Source organism: Peromyscus leucopus, chromosome 11 (assembly GCF_004664715.2).
Source record: "Peromyscus leucopus breed LL Stock chromosome 11, UCI_PerLeu_2.1, whole genome shotgun sequence".
Classification (NCBI taxonomy): domain Eukaryota; kingdom Metazoa; phylum Chordata; class Mammalia; order Rodentia; family Cricetidae; genus Peromyscus; species Peromyscus leucopus.
Window position 1 is genome coordinate 27,490,669 of NC_051072.1, and position 23,023 is coordinate 27,513,691.

General features: G+C 40.3%; 1 protein-coding gene across 1 annotated transcript in view; it reads left to right on the forward strand.

Annotated features, from left to right (window-relative positions):
* Positions 1-18,212: 18,212 nt before the first annotated feature.
* Positions 18,213-23,023, forward strand: part of C7 (complement C7) — a 62,798-nt gene continuing 57,987 nt past the window's right edge. Inside the window, 2 exon segments of the mRNA XM_028875583.2 lie at positions 18,213-18,416; positions 22,841-22,896. Of these exon segments, the coding sequence (XP_028731416.1) occupies positions 18,411-18,416; positions 22,841-22,896 (62 nt within the window). The 5' untranslated portion in view covers positions 18,213-18,410.

Consider the following 23,023-nt stretch of genomic DNA (forward strand, 5'->3'; position numbering starts at 1 on the left):
TAACATTGCCATGAACGGCGAGGGGCACAGCAGCCCTAATGCATCCTAAAGGAGGCAGGCAAAGAGCACCCTTCATTGCTTGGTGGCCGGTTTCATCTGGGTTATCCTTGTTGTATGTTTTGGAAGGATGCTCTCTGATGAATGATGAAATGATACAGAAACCCAGTTTTCGCTACATTCAGCGCCACTGTTTTTTATTCTTGCTGAAGGGACTCGGAGTCTGTAAGGGGTCAATTAAATTATTGTTGCGGTTATTATTATTTTATTAGAAAGGCACATAGGCAGTCCCTCAGCAGAGGACCCACTGATTATCACAGTGTAGAGTTGTGTTCAGCAGGTGGTAGGGAGTAGCTGGATACTCAGGTGAGAATCATGCACCCCCTTTGCCCCTCTGTTTGTGGGTGTCAGCTGTCAACAAACCCAGCTGGGAAGATCTTTTGCAAAGGGTTGTGGTGCCACAAGATGGGGGTCACTCAGCTTGGAGGACAGTCACTCATGATACAAAAACAATTGGACTGGGAGACACAAGATTTTTTTTCCCTAGGGGTGGGCAGCATCAGTATTCTTTATAGTACTTTCTTGGAGGCATTCATCAGCAATAGATTGAGCAGTAGGGAAAGATTTTTCTCCAAAAGTGAGAAACTCTAGCTGGAGTTTGCAGCCCTGGGATTGGATATTGTGTCTAGAACCAATCACTGAGCATAACACTCTGAACGCCTACTGTGTGCCCAAATGCAAAGCATTATTGAGTCTCAGAAACTCAGTTTGTTTAACTAAATGCTTAAAGGCCCACATGATATCTCCCTCCACTATGACCAGAACTCACTAGGTACATGAGGCTAGCCCTGATTTCACAGAGATCTTCCTTCTTCTGCCTCCCCAGTGCTGGGATTAAGGGAGCACACCACCACCCAGACTGTACGATACACTTTGAGACACAATCTTGCTGTGTAGTCCAGGCTGGCCTCGAGCTTGTGATTCACTGCTTCAGCCTCTCATTTTCTGAGATGACAGGCATGTACCACTGCTACTTTAAAAGGAGTCTGGGGGTGGCTTTTCCATTTCCTGTTGTGGGTGGACAAGACTGTATCTGTGCTGTTTAAAGGTCAGAGAAACTGGAGAGGGGATGTAGAGCAGGCCAACTACTGGACAGACACACAGACACACACAGAAACTTTATCTGAGGGTCAAAGCTTAATTCTTCATTTTTTCCCCCTTTCTGTTGCTTGTTCTTACACTGTTCTTTCTCCATTCTGTTCTTCTACCTTGATGTTTTCTTTCTTCTTCCCAGTGTTCTCCTTCTGTATCTTTCCTGATGTTTTCCTTTTATTTCTTCCCTGACGGTTCCCTTCTATTTTTTTCCTGATTTTTTTTCTGCATCTTTCCTTCTCCTTCTATTTCTTCTTTCTCTTATCCCTTCTATACCTAAGACAAAGATTTCTACTCATGAAAAGATCACCTTACAACCACAAGTTACATGTTTCCCAAAAACAAATTAAAATCTTTATAAAGGAAGGAATCACATTCAGATCACAAGCTACATGTTTTTCTTAGAAACCAGCAAGTAGTTAAACCTTTTTCTTTGTATTAATTTTCTCACCGTAACATCTTCACCCCAAAGCAATTATGATTGATTCACAAAGTTTTAAGCAAGCTGAGTCTGTTTCAGCCAGGTCTTTTGTTCTGGCAGGCGGCTGTTTGTTTTTTCAATGTAGCTGATTTTTATTTTATAAATAATTTCCAACAATTGGCCAGCTAACCATCTATTTTTCTTTACACACAATAGGGTCATTATATTTCCTTTCACAACTTTGCTTTTTCAAGGTGCACACCGGGGCCTGGGATTAATTCTGTAAGCTACAGGCTGGAGAGATGGCTCAGTGGTTAAGAGCACTGACTGCTCTTCCAGAGGTCCTGAGTTCAATTCCCAGCAACCACATGGTGGCTCACAACCGTCCATAATGGGATCTGATGCCCTCTTCTGGCGTAAAGTTGTACATGCAGATAGACTACTCAGGCATAAAATAAATCTTTTTTTTTTTTTTTTTTTTTTTAAGATTTATTTATTTATTATGTATACAGCATATGTGACTGCAGGCCAGAAGAGGGCACCAGATCTCATTACGGATGGTTGTGAGCCACCATGTGGTTGCTGGGAATTGAACTCAGGACCTCTGGAAGAGCAGTCAGTGCTCTTAACCTCTGAGCCATCTCTCCAGCCAAAAATAAATCTTAAAAAAAAAAAAAAAATCTGTAAGCTACACGACCAAAGAACTTAGGCCTAACTTTGGGTGTAGAGACATAATTGTTTTCTTTAATCATCTGCCTGTTTTTCCACAGGCAGAATTCATGAGTCCATAATGTGTGAAACTTCCTTGTTCTTATTTTTTTATCCTCGGCAAATCTCACATGTAACGAAAGAGAAGGTAACATCTAGACTATTTTTTTTTTTTGCCTTTTTGTATCTCTTATTGGAGCTATTTGCAGAATAACCTAAATCATTTCCCTAATCCTCTTTATTAACTGTCTTAACCATATATATCTTTTAGGCTGACTCAGAAAGTCCAATTAAATCATAGATCTAACTAATCATAATTGCTGTTATAAAAATTGTCTTCCTTATGATCTGCAAGTAAACTGCTCAGTGAGGAGTGGGCTTTTCCCAAGAAACAATCGCACTATACTAGATAGAGTGGGATCCTTTCACATGGTAATCACACCATGCCAAAGACAGCAGGAACACGGAGCAGGAAGCAGGAGCAAGCACAGCAGAAACAAGGGGCATTCTGAAGACATTTCCCCCAGGGGCTTTGCCTCTCCAGGGTTCAGCTTTGCTGTTCAGTGAACACAACTCCATAATCTCCATTGCTTACTGCAGCTCCTCTGACATTCCTGGCAGGTGAGGAATGTCCAACATTTGGCTTCTCTGAGCCACATTGGAAGAATTAAAAACACATTAATTTTGGACATGTGACACTAACAAAAGCTGATGAGCGAAAAATAGGTCTGTGTATAATCTTTTTTTTTTTTTTTTTGCAATATTTGCTGCTACAGACAAGCAAAAATATCCTGCATAATAATCCTGTAATTATGCAGTGTCCTGATCAGAGGGTCTTTGAAATAATCACAAAGGTCCCAAGCTTGTGATCACTAATAAAGTAATAAAATTTCACTTTTTGATTTTTTTAAAATTATTTATTTATGTTGGTGAAATTATTAAGGCCACTCCACGTAGTTAAAAGGATATTTATTTAATGGCGTAACTCACAAATTAAGGGATAGGTAGGTCGCAGGGTCTGGGGAAGGTGTATCGCAGTCCAGCGGTGTTCTCTGGAGCTCTGCTGGGTCCACCTCCACCGTTCAGGGTCCCGGCCCAGAGCGAGCGCTGGCCCATCCAGAACTCGGGTCTCCAGGTACCTTCCCTGGCCCTGCCTCGTAGGTGTGACAGTTGCCAGAGTCTAAATGGGGCTTGGAACTTCCAGATCCAAGCTGGAATGGCTACCCACTACATATTATTTATTTATTTATTTTTGGTTTTTCGAGACAGGGTTTCTCTGTATAGCTTTGCGCCTTTCCTGGATCTCGCTCTGTAGACCAGGCTGGCCTTGGACTCACAAAGATCCGCCTGGCTCTGCCTCCCGAGTGCTGGGATTAAAGGCGTGTGCCACCACCACCCAGCTGATTTTTTTTTTTTTAATGTGAAAGTAAAAAAGAAAAAAGAGGTCAACATGCAGCTCGTGGGAGCGTTAGCGCTGTATCTGAGAAATGACTGCGTCAGTATCTGGTTCAGTGGAAGCAGCTGCAGTTCTCAGTAGTCCTTGGGTGCGCAGCAGGTGTTTCTACTGTTACTCCTATCATGCTTCACTCTTGAAAAGAGTTGTTCACAAATGTAGGTGCTGCCAAAAAGTGGTGGCATAAATAAGGCGGAATTGTCAAGTGAGACATATTTTTCTCAGAAGACAGAGCTATAAAAGTCCACCGAAGACACACTGATCCAATTTTCCTTTTAGTTGACTCATATTGCTCCCCCAATTCCACTTGAAAATTGGCAGGTAACATATTTATGTCAAGTAAATATAGAGTTGCAAACTTACCAAAATACTGATTGTTTTCCAGAAATCATGAAAATTGTTTTCAAAGTTCATGTGTTTCCATCATTTGGCTATTTGTCCCTGTGCTTTATCCAACCTTGGTCTCAACAATTCTTGCTCATATGAACCAATAGCTGAGGAGCCCCCAACTGGATCAGGCCCTCTGGATAAGTGAGACAGTTGATTAGCTTGATCTGTTTGGGAGGCATCCAGGCAGTGGGACCGGGTCTTGTACTCAGTGCATGAGTTGGTTGTTTGAAACCTGGGGCTTATACAGGGACAATTGGCTCAGCCTGGGAGGAGGGGACTGGACCTGCTTGGACTGAGTCTACCAGGTTGAACTCAATCCTCAGGGGAGTCTTTGCTCTGGAGGAGATGGGAATGGGAGGTGGGCTGGGGGGAAAGAGGAGGGGTGCAGGAGGGGAGAGAACAAGGGAATCCATGTCTGATATGTAAAATTAAATTAAATTATAAAATAAAAAAATTATTTTCAATTTTTTGTATCAAATAAAAAAGCATGGCTATTATACATATGTTGTTTTTTAAACAAAATCTCAATTGTTCCATTTTTACCAATAAAGACTCAGGAGCCAGATGTTGGGGTGAAAGCCTGCTAGCTCAGAGAGGCAGAGAAAGCAACCAGTTGATCTTCCTTCTCAGCTGATGTCCCCGAAGCCTCCCTTCTTCTTTTCCATCTCAAAACAAAAACTCCTCAAACTGAATGTCCCTCTCTTCTACTTCCTGTGCATCTCTCTATCCATCCTCCTGACTCTCTCTTACTCTATGTTTTTTTCCTATGTTCACTTCCTGTCAAATGTTTGCTAACTCCACCTCTTGACCTATGGTTGGCTTTATTTATTTCTGTTTACAATATTCAGGCAGAAAGCTCTTGGATTAAAGGTGTGTGCTAGGCCTGAGCCATACCACAGCCAGAAACCAGTTTTTCCAGTAAATAAGGCAATCTCTGGGTCCACAGTGTGATCAAATATCCTGCAACATACATATTTGTTGCTCTTCTCAAGGGTGTGTTTAACCATTGTGTCAAAATTAAAATTGTCTTAATTCCTTGATATAACTTCAGTGTAATTTGTAACACTTTTATGAATTGAAACATTTTGTTGATAGGATGGTTTTTACCTTGAAGATACATGTTCAACTCATTCAAATGAATGGTCAAATAACTAAAAATGCTAAATCTGTAGGCTAATTTTTCTTTCTTTTTAAAAAAATTTTTAATTAAAAAAACTTCTTATTGCTATCTTTGCCTGTATGTATGTCTGTGTGAGGGTGGTGGATCCTGGAGTTACAGACAGTTGTGAGCTGCCATATGGGTACTGGGAATTGAACCCTGGTCCTCTGGAAGAGCAGTCAGTGTTCTTAACCACTGAGCCTTCTCTCCAGCCCCATGTAGGCTAGTTTTCATGGTTAAGTTCTGGCACATATGTTGTTTTTAATATAGTAATTGATTTGATAACATGTTGTAAATAAACATCCTTTTAGTATTTGGCATTAATTTAGTTATCTTACTTCTGAAAAGAAGATGATGTTGCCATAGTTGGTGTCACTACTTTTAAGGAATTCCTGGAATTGATGATTTAATCCTTTGCCTCTTATGAAATTCAGAGTCTTGATGATGGTTTGCCTAATATCCATTTTCTATGATTTTGCTCATAAATTTTCTTATACACTGTGCAATGATATTTCACTGAAAGTGAGTTTTTGGTTTTAATTGTGTCATTTTCTAATAATTTTACAAGTTCTTCTCTTTTTCCAGTTATTGCTGGGGAACTATAGTCAGTCACTATACCAGGTGTGTTAACAATAGGCCCCCAAACTGCTTTAACATGTTTTTATTGCATTGTATAAATCTCTTGACTTAGTTGTTAGTTGTGACTCTTAAAAATTATTTATTTTTATTTTATATGCATTGGTGTTTTTGCCTTCACGTATGCCTGTGTGAGGGTGTCAGATCTCCTGGAACTGGAGTCACAGACAGTTAATAGTTGCCATGTAGACAGATGTTGGGAATCGAACCTAGGTCATCTGGAAGAGAAGCTAGTGCTCTTAACCACTGAGCCATCTCTTCAGCCCTCCCTTGGAGTGGCATTATAGTTGTTAATCAATATTGCCAGTAAAAATGTCAGGTTGTGGCTGGGCAGTGGTGGTGTGCTGTGGAATAATCCTCTTGTACACTGTAAAGATTTGTTACTCGAATTGGTTTAATAAAACACCGATTGGCCAGTAGCCAGGCAGAGAGTATAGGTGGGAGACCAAACTAAGAATGCTGGGAAGAGGAAGGGCAGAGTTAGGGAGTCGACAGCCTGATGCAGAGGGAGCAAAATGAAAATGCCATACTGAGAAAAGATACCAATGTGGCTAAATATAGATAAGAATTATGCAATAATTTAAATGTAAGAGCTAATTAGTAATAAGCCTGAGCTACTAGCTGAGCATTTATAATTTATATTAAGCCTCTGAGTGGTTATTTGGGAATTGGTAGGCTGGAGAGAAATGTCTATTTACAGTGACACACACCTTTAATCTCAGCTCTTGGGAGTCAGAGGCACGCAGATCTCTGTGAGTTCAAGGCCAGCCTGGTCTACAAATCGAGTTCCAGGACAGCTAGGACTGTTACACACAGAAACCCTGTCTCAAAGAATCAAATAAAAAAAAAGATGAAAGATCACACACATTCAATGTATCAGTGCATCATCTATCATCAGAATATAGAATTTAAAATCAGCAACTACTCTTCACACTTCTTTTGATTAATTGTCCAGTTGCCTCAATTCATCTGGCTATAGGCCAGTAAGACAAACTGAGTTTAGATGCATTACCCTGCACTTTCCTTGAGAGCCTATTATATATATTATACTTTCTCTCTATATATATTGCTTATAAATTCACTATCAGCAAATGACTTTGATTTTTTGGTATTAGTACGTTAATGCATAACTAGCTTTCATAATAGAAGCCATCTCAGTTGTTACAAACTTTTTCTGAGAAGACAGGTTTTCTTTCAGTTTTTCTAATTTTGACATGATCCTTATGACATGATCCTTGGTTTACATGGAATTTGATAGCCCACATTCCCTATAAATTAAGCAGCATACCTTATTGTTTATCTTGACAAAAAGTCATTTGCCAACTTGTTGTTGAACAATCTTCTTTTATGTGTAATTTTTTTTATTGAAGGTGGGGAGGGCTCTGTTATCATCTGAGAGGTTGTAAAATTCATGTTGAAATTAAAAAAAATAGACATAAAGAAGGGCCTGTGTAGTTTTTTTCCCTTTACTTTTTGGGAACCTGCTACCCAGCTCCCAGATAAATACACAGAGACTTATTCTTACTTATGAATTCCCAGTCTTAGTTTGGCTTGTTTCTAGCCAGCTTTTCTAACTTAAATTATCCCATTTCTCTTTAATTACATTTTGCCTCTGGGCTTTTTACTTTTCTTTATTCTATATATCTTCCTTTCCTTCTTACTTCATGGCTGGCTGTGTGGCCTCTGGCACCCTCCTCTCCTCCTTTGCTTGCTCTCCACTCTAGCTCTCTCCCTATATTTCTCCTCTTATTTATTCTCTCTGCATGCCAGACCTGCCTGTTTGTCTCTCCTGCCTAGCTATTGGCCGTTCAGCTCTTTATTAGACCAATCAGGTGTTTTAGGCAGGAAAAGTAACACAGCTTTACAGAGTTAAACAAATGCAACATCAAAGAATGCATCACATTTTTGCATCATTAAACAAATATTCCACAACATAATGAATGTCACAACACATCTTAAACTAACATCCCACAACAGGACTGTATTTATATTATGAAAATTAATTGGCAAGAAAATAGAAAGCAAGGTTTGGGCCCTTCTACTTCTTAGTTGCTAATGTAGCACCATGGGAAGGCTGATTGTAAAGCATGGAGTGGGATGATGCATGAGACATGGCTCAAGGGTGGAAGCACTCTTAATGATTAAGCAAGAATGCTTACCTGTCTTCTAAACAGCATTAAATATTTATTGTTTGTAATGGCACTTAAACACTATTGGTGATTATGGCCTTTCACTGCCAAGACTCTATGAACACATGTAATGCCTGATGGTACGAATCTGACTGTCTGTGCTTGTAAGATAACACTGGGGCCACACATTATGATAGAACTGAAGTCATTCACAACTACACATGGTGAGAGGATACATAGGTTTATTTTGTGTGACATTGTGATATGATGTTGTCACCCATAAAGCTCACTCTTGAGAACTGTGTAATAGAGTTACAAAAGAATTGTGAAAAAAAAAAAACCTCAGTGTTTTTAGTAAGTTCACAATTTTGTGTTGGGCATCATTCATAGCTGTCTTGGACCACATGTGGCCCACAGACTGCAGGCTGGATCCTCCTGTGGTACACAAGTAGAGGAATTATCCTGATCTAGGATCATATGACATTCATCTATGATAGCATAAGGTAAGGATGAATATTTGGGTATAGATACTGGTGGATATGGAACATGGATGACAAGAATGCACATGAACAAAATCATGATGAGTTTCATAAACTCATTTTATAAAGTCATTGGTTGTTCTCGTGTGATTTATATTGCTGTGATAAGATATTGGCCAAAATCAAAGCAGAGGAGGACAGGGTTTATTCAGTTTACACTTCCATGTCACCATCCATCATTGGGGGGAAGTCATGGCAGTAACTCAAGCAGAGAGAATTCAGCATGGCAGGAACTTGAAGCAGAAACCCCAGAGACATATTGCTCCCTGGCATACACTCTGAGTCATTTTTAGTTAGCTTTCTTATATAACCCAGGACCACCTGCTTCCCACAACGGGCTGGATGCTTCTACCTTAATTAATTATCTAGACAATTTCTCATAGATTGCCCATAGACCAATGTGATCTAGGTCTCTCCTAGATGACTCTAGGCTCAAGTTATCAACTAAAGCTAAGTAGGGCATTGTCTAAGAATGAATATGAGGCAATGGATATCAGAGGTTAGAAGAGAATGGTAAAGTATGAAATAATCTGATGAAATATCTCAGAGTAAGAATTCCCTCATCCAAATGCTAACTAGGGCTGAGCCTGCTTGGCTTCTGAGGTCAGTATAAATTGTACTCATCAACTTTCCCTACTATACTCTTTCATCTACCCCTAATATGATTATTAATATTAAATATAAAGCAATGGAGAAAGAGTCACATGGTGAATGAGAGTCAAATGGCATAGAGGGTAGACATACAATGGCAAAGCCTGGTCTGACTTCTACTAAGCCCCATTGGGCTGAGGAAAGCTCTACTCCAGTCACTTAAGAACTTGGTGGCATCAGCTCACCTATGTTCATGTCTGTTACAGTGCCCCTTAGATAGAGACACCAGGTAGTTGTCAGGGTTTGTGCTGGGTCAGCGACTCCCTTCCCATATGAAATGCCTGCCTGGGACTATTCTGAACCATTTTACTCTGATAAGTATCTCAGTGATTCTGGAATCAAAAAATCTCAGTATGAGTCCAAAGCTATTATCTCCCATTCAGTACCTGTAGTAGAGAAATGTGTGATAGAATTTTGAGCTGCTGAGTAAGGAGCAATAAGGAGTTACCCACTGTCATAGAGGTAAGAAAAAAATGCATTAGTTTGGTGGAAGTTGTCTGACTTACTGAGTGGAGAAAGGGAGAAGGTTATTACCAGAGAGTAAATATCTAGGAAGAGCATTATAAGCAAAAGTGATAAATATTTATAGTAAGTGGCTGATTGTAACAGGCAAAGTGGTATGACAGTCAAAGTCTACTTGAGAACAGGTGGACTAGAATCAACATGTGTGTCAGAAGTTGTGGTGCTATGTGATGAGGTCAATTAACAAAAGTAGCTTTGACCAAGAGTCTTTGAATTCTTAGAGCAAAACCTGTGTGTATAACTGTTGAATACATCTCACATCTCAGTGGGATGACTCAGCCCTAACAGGCTTGAGGGCCAGCAGGCCCAAACCAGTAATAAGATACTTTCTGAGAGCCAACCTGGGTCTGCCTAAGGGCCTTAGCAATAGCAACTGAGACATGATTTGGAGATAACCTGGACCAGTGAGAGGCAGCCATGTCACACCAGCAGATGCATATCCATCAGACCTTCCCCAGGATGAGGTGGAGGGTATATAAGGCTTGCCTCTTCCTGAATAAACTGAGCTTGTTGTTTCAACATTCTCCCAGAGTCTGTGTCATTGACTCTGCACCTACTTGGCTCCCTCCCCAAAGGGAACAACAGCACAGGACCCTACCACACATCTCAATTCCTCTCTTCCCCCATGGGTTTGCATTTATAAGTAGTGTGTAAAGAAAAATAAGATTCACTGATTACTATTTTTATATTTACAAGGGAAAACATTCAAAGGGCACTTTAAGACTAATAAAAGTTATTATGAATGGAATGATGGGGTGGTAGGCAGAGTAGAGCTCCTCCTTCACAGACTCTTAAAAAACAAATGGAAGAGGAGGCAACATAGTCTGATTCACTCCATGAGGCCACATGACTTTGATACCTAAATAGAGAAACGTATCACAAGAAACTATAAATACTATCCATTTTTAGAATAAACAAAACTCCCTCAAAACAGTGCTAGAAAACTGGATCTAGCATTACATAGGATGGTCTCTATAACATGGTTCAATAATGATGTGGTTAATAACAATAGCATCCCAGAAATACTATTGCAAATTTGATGTCACATGCATGTCATTCAATGCCATGTACCATGTTTAAACAATACAGGACACAAAGCACACCATCATCTCAACCAACATGTTTCATGACAGAAAAAAATGAGAAAATGAGAGAGAATGAACTTCCAAAGCTGGATAAAGGGCTCCTATGAAACACCATCCATAAAATCATATTTAATGTTGAAGAACTGAAGTCTTTCATCCTAGGATGAGGAACAAGATCAAATATCTTATTACTTCTAGCCAAAGTAGAGGTTTTAGACAGGAAAAAACAATCAAAGAACCCAATTGGAGAGAAAGAAGGAAACATGTTTACAGGTGACACAATTTTATGAATGGAAAATAGTAGTTCACCCATAAAACTACTAGAACCAATGTGCTAGTTCTTGCAAAGGCCAACTTTATTTCTATGTAGTAGAAATGAGTACTATCAAAGGGAAATTAAAAATAGTTATTGTGTGTGTGAGATGCGTGCATGTGTGTGTGTGTGCACATGTGAGTAGGTCACAGGAGGGTGTGCACATGTGACTGAGGTCATAGGAAACTTTTAGGAGTTGGTTCTCTCCTTCCCCAATGGGTTCCAAGCAAGTGCTTTTACTCACTGAACCATATTGTCAGTCCCTTGAAAAGAAAATAAAATTAAACTTTCATCTATAATAAAGTAAAAAAGAATAAAGTGTTTTGAAATAAATCTATCCAGAAAGGTTCAAAATTCATATATTCTAAAACATTGTTGGAACTAAAATCTAGTTAGGATGATAATACTACCCAGTGCAATTGAGAGGCTGACGACATTCGTTACCCAAATCCCAAAGGCCTTTGCTGGAGAGCTGAGAAAGCACGTCCTAAAATTCACAGAACATCAATGGACACGCCAATTTATTTATTGTTGTTTAAGACAGAATCTCTTTACTCAGCTTTGGCTGTCCTGGAACTCACTATGGAGACCAGACTTGCCTGGTCTACTCACAAAGACCGCCTGACCTCTGCCTCACAAGTGCTGGGGTAAAAGTTGTGTTCCAGCCTAATTGGATAAACTGAATTCCATCAAAATGAAAAGCTCTTATCTATGTATGTATCTCTGTGATGCTAGCACTTGGGAGGTGGAGGCAGAAGGATAAGGAGTTGGTGGCCAGCCTGAGCTACATAGCAAGTATGAAGCCTATCTAGGCAACTCAATCCCTTCCATGAACAACTAACCAAACAAACAACATGGTGTGTGCCATCATGGCTGACTTCAGTTGCATCTTTTAAAACGTAATTAAATTTGTTCTTTGACAATTTCATACATTTGTATAATGTACTTAAAAATGATTTATTTATTTATACAGTATTCTGCCTGCATGTATGCTTACAAGCCAGAAGAGGGCACCAGATCTCATTACAGATGGTTGTGAGCTACCATGTGGTTGCTGAGAATTGAACTTAGGACCTTTGGAAGAGCAGCCAGTGCCCTTAACCGCTGAGCGATCTTTCCAGCTCCCAATGTATTCTAGTTACTCTCTGACTGAATTCTCTCATTTCCTCCCATTCCTAGAAACCTTCCCTCCTCCCTACCACTCCCTTCCCGATTCATCACTTTTAGCTTTGTTTTTTAACGTTTCTTTTGCTTCTACATATGAGAGAAAATATGTATTGCTCATCTTTGTCTGACTTATTTTACTTAGCACAATGTCCTCAAGTTTCATACATTTTGCATCAAATGACAGGGTTTTATTCTACTTTATGGATAAATAATGCTCCATGGTGTATATAGGCATATTTAATTCGATTGAATTTATCTGTGGTTGGGCATCTAGACTTATTCCATATATTAGCTCTCATGAATAGTGCTACTGAACATGGGCATGCAAATATATCTCTTTGGGACACTGATTTAATTTCCTTTGGATATGAACTCAGAAGAACATAGAATTATATTTATAGTAGATCTACTTTTAGGTTCTTGAAGAGCCTTCAAGAAAGAATTTTAAATCAAGTTACCACTGAATATATAATTCAAAATGTTAACATTAAAATATCTACATTACCATCTATAGATATTGTCTATATTCCATCCCTGCTCTTGCAAAGATTTTGAGTGCAGACTGTATTTAGTGCACGTATCTGTATCACTGAAACACAAAGTAGTACCTTCTTTTGCTTTCAGTATCATTCCTGTCCTTAAGGAGTAATCTCTGGGCACATGTGTGTTTATGGCTGCTTTTCACTGGCTTCTAATATAATTTTATCCACAAGCATTTAAAGAGGTTGCATGAGGTTGGAGAGATGGCTCCATGGCTAAGAGCATTGGCTGCTCTTCCAGAGGACCTGGATTTGATTCCCAGCACCTACACAACAGCTCACAACTGTTTGTAACTCATGTCTCAGGGTATCCAATGTTCTCTTCTGACCTTCTTGGGTGCCAGGCACATACATGGTGCACAAAGTGTACATGTAGGTAAAATGGGTGTTTCTACTTAATGTACCAGCTGTTTGAGTGTTTGCTATATGACAGAGCCACACTTCTGTACGCTAGCATTGGGCTACTAGGAAGCCCTGTTGGTTCTCTCTCTCTCTCTCTCTCTCTCTCTCTCTCTCTCTCTCTCTCTCTTTCTCTCTCTCAGCTTTCTCAGGCCCCACATAGAAATATGTGCCCCACACTGGACACCAAATGTAGCAGGCTTTCTTGGACTGCCAGCCCCTAAATCACGACATGGAGACTTACTATTAATTATGAATGCTCAGCCTTAGCTTAGGCTTGTTTCTAGCTAGCTTTGTTTTTTTTTTAAACTTAAATTAATCCATTTTTGTTAATCTATGTCTTCCCTGAAGCTTGTTTACCTCATCTACATACTGTCCATCCTGCTTTCCTGCTTCCTCCATGTCTGTCTGTCTGGCCCCAGCTGGGCAGGCTGGCTCCTCTTTTCTCTCTGCCCACTAGCCCAGTCTATCCTTCCTCTGCCTAGCTATTGGTTGTTTAGCTTTTTATTAGACCAAGCAGGTGCCTTAGGCAGGCATGGTAAAACAGCAACACATCTTTACATAATTAAACAAATATTCCATTTCACAAGCATTTTTCATTTTCTGGAAGTGATTGATTTTTTAAAAAGAATTTTGCATGCTGAACTCCTTTTTTTTTAAAACCCACCCCCTTTCTTAGGCACCATAAATTTTAAGTATACATGAAATAAAGGAAATTGTCCTCTGGCAGATGGCCTTTGCATGACTTTCTACAGCATCTTCCCAGAACTACAGACATCGTCACAGTTTGTATCATCCTCCCCAGAACTGTTTCTCTTGACTCGAATTTAAACCCAGAGAAATGTATCTGGGGCTTGCAGGCAACCACCACAGTGTGCCTTTCAGATAACAACAGCAACAACAACATTCCAAACAGCAGTCAGAAAACCAAACAAATCCGTGCTCTCTCCTAAATTTAAAAAGCGCCAGGCACTGTTGGAGACAACAGTGATGAGACATCTTATTCCCCCCTGAATGTAATTTGATCTTTGCCTTCTGTGGTCATTGGGGTCATCAGAGAAAAGGCTTGTCTAGTGTGAACGTCTGTCCAGAGGGAAGTGAAAAGCCCTGTAAATAGTTGGCAAACCTCTAAACTCTAAACAACATTCTCATGAAAAACAAGATGTTGAGAGAACTCTCATGAGCTCACTTGGCGCAGGGGACTGTGTTTAGTGCAGAGCTACCAGCAAAGATGGACAGAATCTTAGTAGGTGCGACGAGAAAGCACTTAAAAACCATCATTTCGCTGAAAACTTCCTTTGGATAAAGCCTTGCCTGGCAGTCGGTTTTCGTTCTCAAACTATTCACACAGTGGCACTTTACTGGGGAAAAGATACCACCTGGAGTACTTATTAGCTTAACAAGCTCCTGCCTGGGGAGCTTAGGTAGATTCGCTGGCTCCTGAGTGGTTCAACTCCAGAGCCGGATGCGGTTGTCCTGATGTAGAGCCTGGAGCGTCATGCCACTAGAGGATGCTATTGCTTCTTTGTTCGAATTCCCGGCTAGATCAATTCTGACCTATCAGTTTCAGTGCGAAGGAGAAAAGGAGGCTTTTACTCTTGCCAAGTAAGCTTGTTCTTCTCAACTCCCAGAGGCAGCTGAGTCTATTGGAATTGAATTATTCCAGTTTTGTTCCCAATTCAATAAAATAGCTAGTAACTTAAATAGGCATGCCAAATCATTTCCCTCAAATAGAACTACCCCCTCCCTCCCACTCCATGTAGGTAAGTGTTATGGAACAAACTGTGTCCTGATATCATGAGTAGCCTAAAAGTTTCCCCAGAAGTAGAGGGTCTTGTCAGATTCCAGGGAACTGAGTAGAGATGGAGGGCTTCTGGGTCATAGAGATGAGGAGGGCATGTGCTCTTGCTGACGCCCTCCCCAGTCAGGCAGAAACCTGCTTTCCCCTTTTACTGATTCATCTTGGTTCAGATGCTATTTACCAAAAATGCTCTCACACTAATGTCGTTAGAAACAGGCATATGGGGGATGTTGAATGAACTTGGGGAGTTCTGGGCTAAAGAAGTTCAGTGAAAGTATTGCTTTCTGTCAAGACTTTCAGAATACATACTTTACAATGTCCCATGGATATGAACCTGGGCATTTGCTGGGAATATATATAATTGAGAATAGAGCCATGATTCTCAATTAAGGGATGTGTTGGGCATTTTGCCACACGGGACATTTGGCACTAGGAGACATTTTCAACAGTCATGACCAGGGCAGGACCAGCTGGCATTCCCTACAGGCCAAGGTTGCTGCTGAACATTTCCCATTCAACCTGAGGATGCTTCTCCAGAGAAGGAAGCATCATATCATCAGGCCCCTGAAGTCAGGATCTTGGAAGCTTCCTAACTCAGCTCTATTTTATATATGTACAGTTGTATTTAGCTACAAATTAAGGTTCTCTTTTTTTGCTTTCTGGAAGTGTCCTGCAGTACTAGAATTATGTGGCAAAAAGATTGGAAAATGCTACCCTAAGTTTACCAACAAGTGTGCTTTTGTGGTTGGCTTGGTGTTCCCTTAGCACCCCTTCTTTCTGACCACCATTTCTCATTGCCCATTGGCCTCATCTCCTTGAAGTTCCCCGAAATGGCTGATAGCATTGCTTCCTCCCGTTAATCATTTTCATAACCTCTCTTTCTCGCTCCCTTTTAAAAAAATGTTTCTTGCTCCCCAAATGGGATGTTTCTTGTGGTTTATGCCTAAGTATGATCAGACTCCAGCTGTGTTTTTTCTACACGAGTAGCTCACTTACATAACTGGGGTGACCTTGGTCTTCCCAAAGACACCCCCCCACTTGCAGGAATATTCTGGATGCTCTCCCAGACCACAAATATCCCTCTTTAAAAATCACCTCTTCCTCTTTGAATCTCTATTTCCTTCCTCATTTAGCTTCTTAAATTATTGCATTTCTCACAGTCAGACTTGAAATCCCGTTTAATCACTAAGGCCCGAGAATTTTTCTAGACGTTTTGTCTATCTCCTTAAATGAGGCTTTTACTGTCTTTTTTTTTTTTAAAAAACTGAAAAATTCCAAGTTATGCTTCCAATTCCTTCCCCTGCATGTACACATCACCACCATTTGACTCATCTTGACTCTCAGTTTCAGGTCTTCCTTAAGACTTTTCCATGCATGAATTTCCACTGACCTTTGAAAAAGTCCACCCAACTTATGCTGGCAGCCAATCTGCCCACAGCGTAGACCCCATCTATATTTAAAGCTCTTGTCCTAATGGTTTCCCCACTGGAATTCCTGTTGGAACAGATAAACACTCATGTGACATTGTTACAGTAGTGTTAAAGGTCCATTAGGGGAAAACCATTTCCTTCTGGTCAAGAGAATGGAATCTGTGGCCTGGATGGACACCTAACATTATGGTTGGACTGATCAATCACTTGGCTTAGGAAGGCAGATTCACCTATCACCAAGCTAAAGACATGGGAGGAATATTTATCCCTTCAATGAGATAATGCACTTTTCCTTCCCAGAATTCCACCCTCTGTGTAGCTGCTAAGTGTTTTCACATGGTTCTGTTAGGTCTGTCTGCTCTTCTGAATCCCAACTCAAAGGTGTAACATTTCCTTTTTCTTCTCTTCTGCCTCAGATGCTGCCAGAGCCTAAGTATATTTACAGCTCCCTCAGGGACCATTACAAAGGGAGTGGCGAGTTCCATATCACTGCTGAGATTGTGCAGACACATTTTACAAGTCTTCTTCTTTAAAAAGGTGAGTCAGGGCTGGAGAGATGGCTCAGCAATAAAGAGCATTGGCTGCTCTTGAAGAGGACCTGGATTCAGTTTCCATCACCCACATGGTGACTCACAGCCATCCATAACTCCAGTTCAAGGAAACCCAATGCCCCTTCTGACCTTTGAGGGTACCAGGCATGCACATGGTACCCATACATACATGCCTGCAAATACTCATGCACGTGAAATAAAAATAACCCTTAAAAATAAAAAAAACAAATAAACTGAAAACTGACCATCAGGATGGCTCAGTGGGTGAAGGGGCTTGCTACCAAGCCTGAAAATCTGAGTTCGAATCTCAGATCCCACAAGGTGGAAGAAGAGAATGGACTCCTTATCCTTTGATTTCTAAGCACAAACGGTGACCCCCAAATACTTCCTGTGATTAATTCGTGGAAGCTAAAGACAAACGGATGTATGTGTGGCACTGTTATGCTCTATTTTGTTTCCAGAAAAATTCCATGCTAGAACATTCCATTTACTTTTGGCAGGCAGAACTATATCCAGATCTATTATGGTTTAAATTCATCATCCCAAATTCCTGTATTGAAAATTTAGTATCCATCATTCACTAGTAATATTTTGAGGTAAGCCCTCTAAAGATTAGATGAGGTTGTGAGAATGAGGCTCCTATTTTTAGCATTACTGGTTTTGTATGACATGGAAGAGAGACTTGTGCTTCCACATTTACTATGTTTCATCATGTGATAACCTCTTTCGTGTCATGATGCATAAAGACAAGCTCTTACCAGATGTTAAATGGATTCCAGCACCGTGCTCTTGGCCTTCCTAGTTTTCAGAACTATGAGCCAAATACTTCTATATTTTAAAGGTCCAAGTCCCAAGTGTTTTGCTACAAAAACAGAAAATGGACAAAGAACTCTTCTTACACAAAGCAATCTCAAAGCCTGCTTTATAAATCCCTTTAAGAGAATTGTGAAAACATGTGCTCAGTTTAGTAGATTAAAAAAGTAAAGAGGTTTAGCCCTTGTTTTACAGGGTCTCCTTTGCTTGGAAATCACTTCAATGCTGAACTGAGGACATTTACTGTCTTCCCCGATTAGCAGATACATTTCCCAGAAACATATCTGTAACTCCCAAACAGTCCCAGCTGGCTGCAGCAAGGGTCTTTGTAACTGACAAAATGCATCTGGCTTCAAGGCACAGATCAAGTACAGAGGCAGGCTCTCTACGTCCCTGGAGAATCTAGCTGGGGTAGGAGCTGAATCTCAGTGCAGCTGACTCTATAAATGAGTGGAAAAATAATCCAGAGCGGGAGAGGCTGTGGGGAGACGAAAGCTCATCTGTCCTTACAGATGAAATTTTCTTGTTCTCGTCTGTCCTGAATGTTTCCCCAGCATGAAGGTAAGATAATTTCTGACTTACTTAAAGGCATCTCAAAGGGGAAGGTCATACTTAACTGAAAGAAATCAGATGAAGCGAAGGATAGTGAGAAGGTCTGGGGGTGACTTTAAAAAACACCCTTATCTAAATAGATTTTAATAGTTCAGCCAAAGTGAATCAGTCAGAAAGAGCTGGGGAAAAAGAATTGAAGGCAGTGTGTGTGGAAGTCTCGAGAAAGCAATAAAGGAACACAATAGGATCATTGTCACTTCTAAGGCTGTTTTCTTCAGTCTGATTGTTTGTTTAATTTTAGGCCACGTAGTGAGGTCTTGATTGGATGATATAAGAGCTTTTTTATAGAAAACTGACTTTGTAGCTTTGGAAAATTAGAATTCAAAATCTCGAATGAAAAAGGACTTCGTGGGTAAACAATGTAAGTACATGGAGTGAAGCGATGAGTTTAATCATACACACATGTTGGACCAACATAAAACAATCAAATATCTTTAAAAAGTTAATATACGCAAAAGACCAACGATAGAAATTGTTATTATAGAATGGAATTCTAGGATAGGAATGCAAGTTGGAATTGCTATTATAATTTGTGTGTTCACATGTATGTGTGCATTCCACAGGTATCTTCCTCATTCCCATTGCCTTCTTTTTGTTCTTTCTCCTCTTTTCTCTTCTTTCTTCCTTTTTTTTGAGATAAAATTTCTCATTGAAACTGAAACTCACTAGTATGACTAGACTGGCTGATTAGCAAACCCAGGCATCCTCCTGTCTCTTCCTCCCCAGTGCTGGGATCATAGGCATCTATTGCTGTGCTTGCCCTTTTATGTGATGCTTGTGCGCGCGCGCGCACACACACACACACACACACACACACACACACACACACACACACGCGCGCGCGCACGCGCGAGCGAATGCATGAGGTGGGGTGGAGAGAGTGTCTACAAACACCACGGCCATCAGAATGCCAATCCAGGGGAGGCAAGAAGGGACTACGATTCAACACAACTCAGTAGCTGATGTTCGTTCAAACTTTGAGAGTCTGACACGTTTATTTTCAGACATATTTAAGCACAGCACAATTTGGAAAAAAGTTTCCTAGTATAACACAACCCTGTGTGCTTAAGACATGATTCCACTAAGTATAAGCGACTTCTCCCATAAAGATAGGTCCTATAAATCACCTAAGGAAGCAGGCTCAAGGAAAACAGTGCTCATGGTTACAGTCTAGGGGAGAATAGTTATGTAGATTGACTGAGATAAACAGGCTCAAGATAAAGGTCAGAAGGAGCCAGTGTAGCCTGGCCATCCAGATAAATGCAGAGGTTACTAGGCTATTCATCACATCTATGCCCAGCCTTCTGGGTAGAACACAGGTTATATGTCTGTCATTGAAGAGACAACCCCATGTGAATAACATTCCTGGTTTCCCTAGTACTTATCTGTGAGCACACAGACCCACATGCCTCCTATAGATGCTGGGGACCAAGAACCTACATGCCTCTTATGGATGCTATAGACCAAGGACCCACATGCCTCCTATGGATGCTGGCGAAGAAGGACCTGCATAGCTCCTATGGATGCTGCTGACCAAGGACCTACATGTCTCCTACGGATGCTGGGAATCAAATGTAGATCCTTTGACTTGCACAGCAGGTGCATTACCAATTGAGTCATCTTCCCAGACCCAATTTTATCATTGCAGATAGGATATTTAAAATAAAAACATTGCATTATCATACTGGAGGAACAATTCTGCCACTCTGTCTGCTGTGAGGTTTCCCCACAGTCACTGTCCTGTTCACTTGTTTTACAAAATCCATGCTCACTAGTGAGGCTGGAGCAGGACCAAGATGTAGATCTTTGGTAACCTTTGAATTAAATAGTTAAACACAAATTACAAAGTTGATATGTTTAAGGCTACAATGCTACAACAGCAAGGAAATTTACAAACTTAGATTTACAGTACAATATTCTGGTATTTATTTTACTGTGCTTTGTAGGTTTATTTAACAACTTAGAACACTTGTTGGTTCAAAAAGGAATATGGTATGCTTGCTAAAGTCATCTAGCTAACCTGTTTTCCCCAGTATTGGGATTAACTGTCAATCAATTTTCTTTCTTTTTTTATGGTGAGACATCTTAATAATTGTTTTATGCTTAAAATGTGTTTCATAGTCATTAATTTATGACATTTTAATGTCGTGATAATAAATACATTTTTTTCTTTTAATTGGCTGATAGGATGTCAACAAATGAAGCAACCATTTCACTCCAAGATGCATGCAGAATTTCTGCTTGTATTTCAAAGTAGATGTTTACATTCTTAGCATAAACCTGAAAGGCATGCTTGTGTGACATGTTTCCAACAAGGGAGACATGGGAAAGTCTGGAGCTATACAATAGCAAAAGTGATCTCTAAGTCTGGTATTTTAAGGAGGAATGATCTCTGACCTCCTTCTCCATCCATGTCAGCTCAACTTGGGAGAACGGCTCCATAATTCCCCTTGGTTCTCTCAGTGTCACTTGAATAGGTGGTAACTTGGGGCTGAGCTATTGAAGAAGGGTTCAGAGTCAAGGAGCTTCCCTCTTAGCTAGTTACAGGACAGTTATGTATCTTGCCCCCTTGGTCTGAGCTCACCCCAGAATCAGTGAAATAAGAGGATGGCCCATGTCAGGCACAGTGATGTCTCAGATTAGCACGTCAGCTGGAGCATAGTAGTGGAACCAGGGAAAGCTAGTGTTCATTCATGGATGAAAAAACAAGAAAAAAGAACTGTAGGTCTAGCTGAGTGTCACAGACCCAGTTCATTCCCTATTTTTCAACATGGCAAACTCTAAACCAATTATTTATAGTCAGCCTGTGCCCAGGACTGTTCTGTTTTCATGTGCATTATTCTCTTTCTAAAGGGCAGGAAGACAAATGGCTCCCATTTTAGGGACTGTCCTGGTTTTCTGTTTAAAATTACTCTGATGAAAGCAGCTCAAGGAAAGGCTCATTTTAGCTCCCAGTGCAAGATGCAGTTCTTTGTAGGGGGACATCAAGGCTGTGGCCGCTGGCCACATGACATCTGTGGCCAGAAGGAGTCACTGAATAAATGTTGGTGCTTAGTTCCCTTTCTCCATTTCTACAGTCTAGCATCCCCTGTGAATGGTCCTCCCGATGTTATGTGTTTTTTTTTCATACTATTCCACTAGCCTTTCTAGATACTGATGTCTAGCTATCTTTTCAGTTACAAGGTCCTACTTGTTTTCCTCTGTCCCTTATGCATCTACAAATCGGCACTTTGCAGCATCTCTCTCTCTCTCTCTCTCTCTCTCTCTTTCTCTCTCTCTCTCTCTCTCACACACACACACATGCACACGCACACGCACACGCACTCATGCACTAAAACCTGCTGGATCCATTTCATGTTCCTCTTGTGTATATGTGTTCAGTGCTGACCACTCGGGATTAGATAACGCATAGGTTCATTCCTGTAGAAATTGATTCTCCATCTCTCAGAAGCCATTGATTGTCTGTTGCTCTTCATCCAGAGTTAGGGCCTTGGGAGACTCCTCAGCCATGTTAGCATGTGGATCTTTAGGCAACAATAGTCGTGAGATTTCTCAGGTCCAGCTCTCCTGTCTTGTCTAGAACACACTATCTTACAGCAGGTGTTGTACTCCTCTCCAGTCTCTTCAATCTTTCCACCACTTCTTCAAGCATGTTCTGAGAGCCTTAGTGAAGAGGATGCCATAGGTGTATCAGCTGGGGTTAGGGACCCTGCAGTCTTTGTTCATTCTCCATTTTACTTCCCAGAGTTCAGCATTTTTAGGTAACACCTATAAATTAATTTTATCCTGTAGTATTTCTCTTTTTGTGCTTGGCTTATCTTATTTAACACAATACCATCTAAGTTCACATGTGTTGTTGCAAACAGGAGGTTTTTCTCGTTTAAGGCTCAGTGGTATTCCATGGTGTGTGTTTTCTTCTCTTCGCCTCCCCCTCCCCTGCTATACTGAGGGTCAAGTACAGTCTCATGCAAATTACTTAAGCACCGATGAGCTACACTACTTGTCTCCTCTTAATACCTTTTTCTTAATTCTTTCATCCAATGGTGGACACCCTTACATTTCTTGTTTTAGCTATCGTGACTAATACTGCAATAAATATGGGAATGCAGATATCTTTCTTGGCGTACTGATTTCATTACATTGGGATTGCAAAATCATATGGTAGTTCTATTTTTAAGTTGTTTTTTTTTTTTGAAGAACCTTCAAGCTTCTATTTAAAACACAATTTCAAAAAGAAAAGTCATTTATCTTTTTATACAGTTCTTCCACTCATATTCTCCCAATCCAAAAATCCATACTTCAGTGGATGTATTCATTTTTAACTCAATAAGGAAATGAAAGCTAAAGTAATATTGCATTGTTTTCTATCCTAGACAACACACTTACTCATTTTGGTGGGATTTATGGCAGAGTTTCAAATCTTCTCAAGGTAAGAATATTTCAGATTTTGTATGAAAATTTTAAAAATGTAAAAAATAGTAAATTCTTCTGAATGGTTTAACTTTTATGTAGCACATTGGATGTGTTTATGCATCTCATCTTTCCACGTTTTTAGA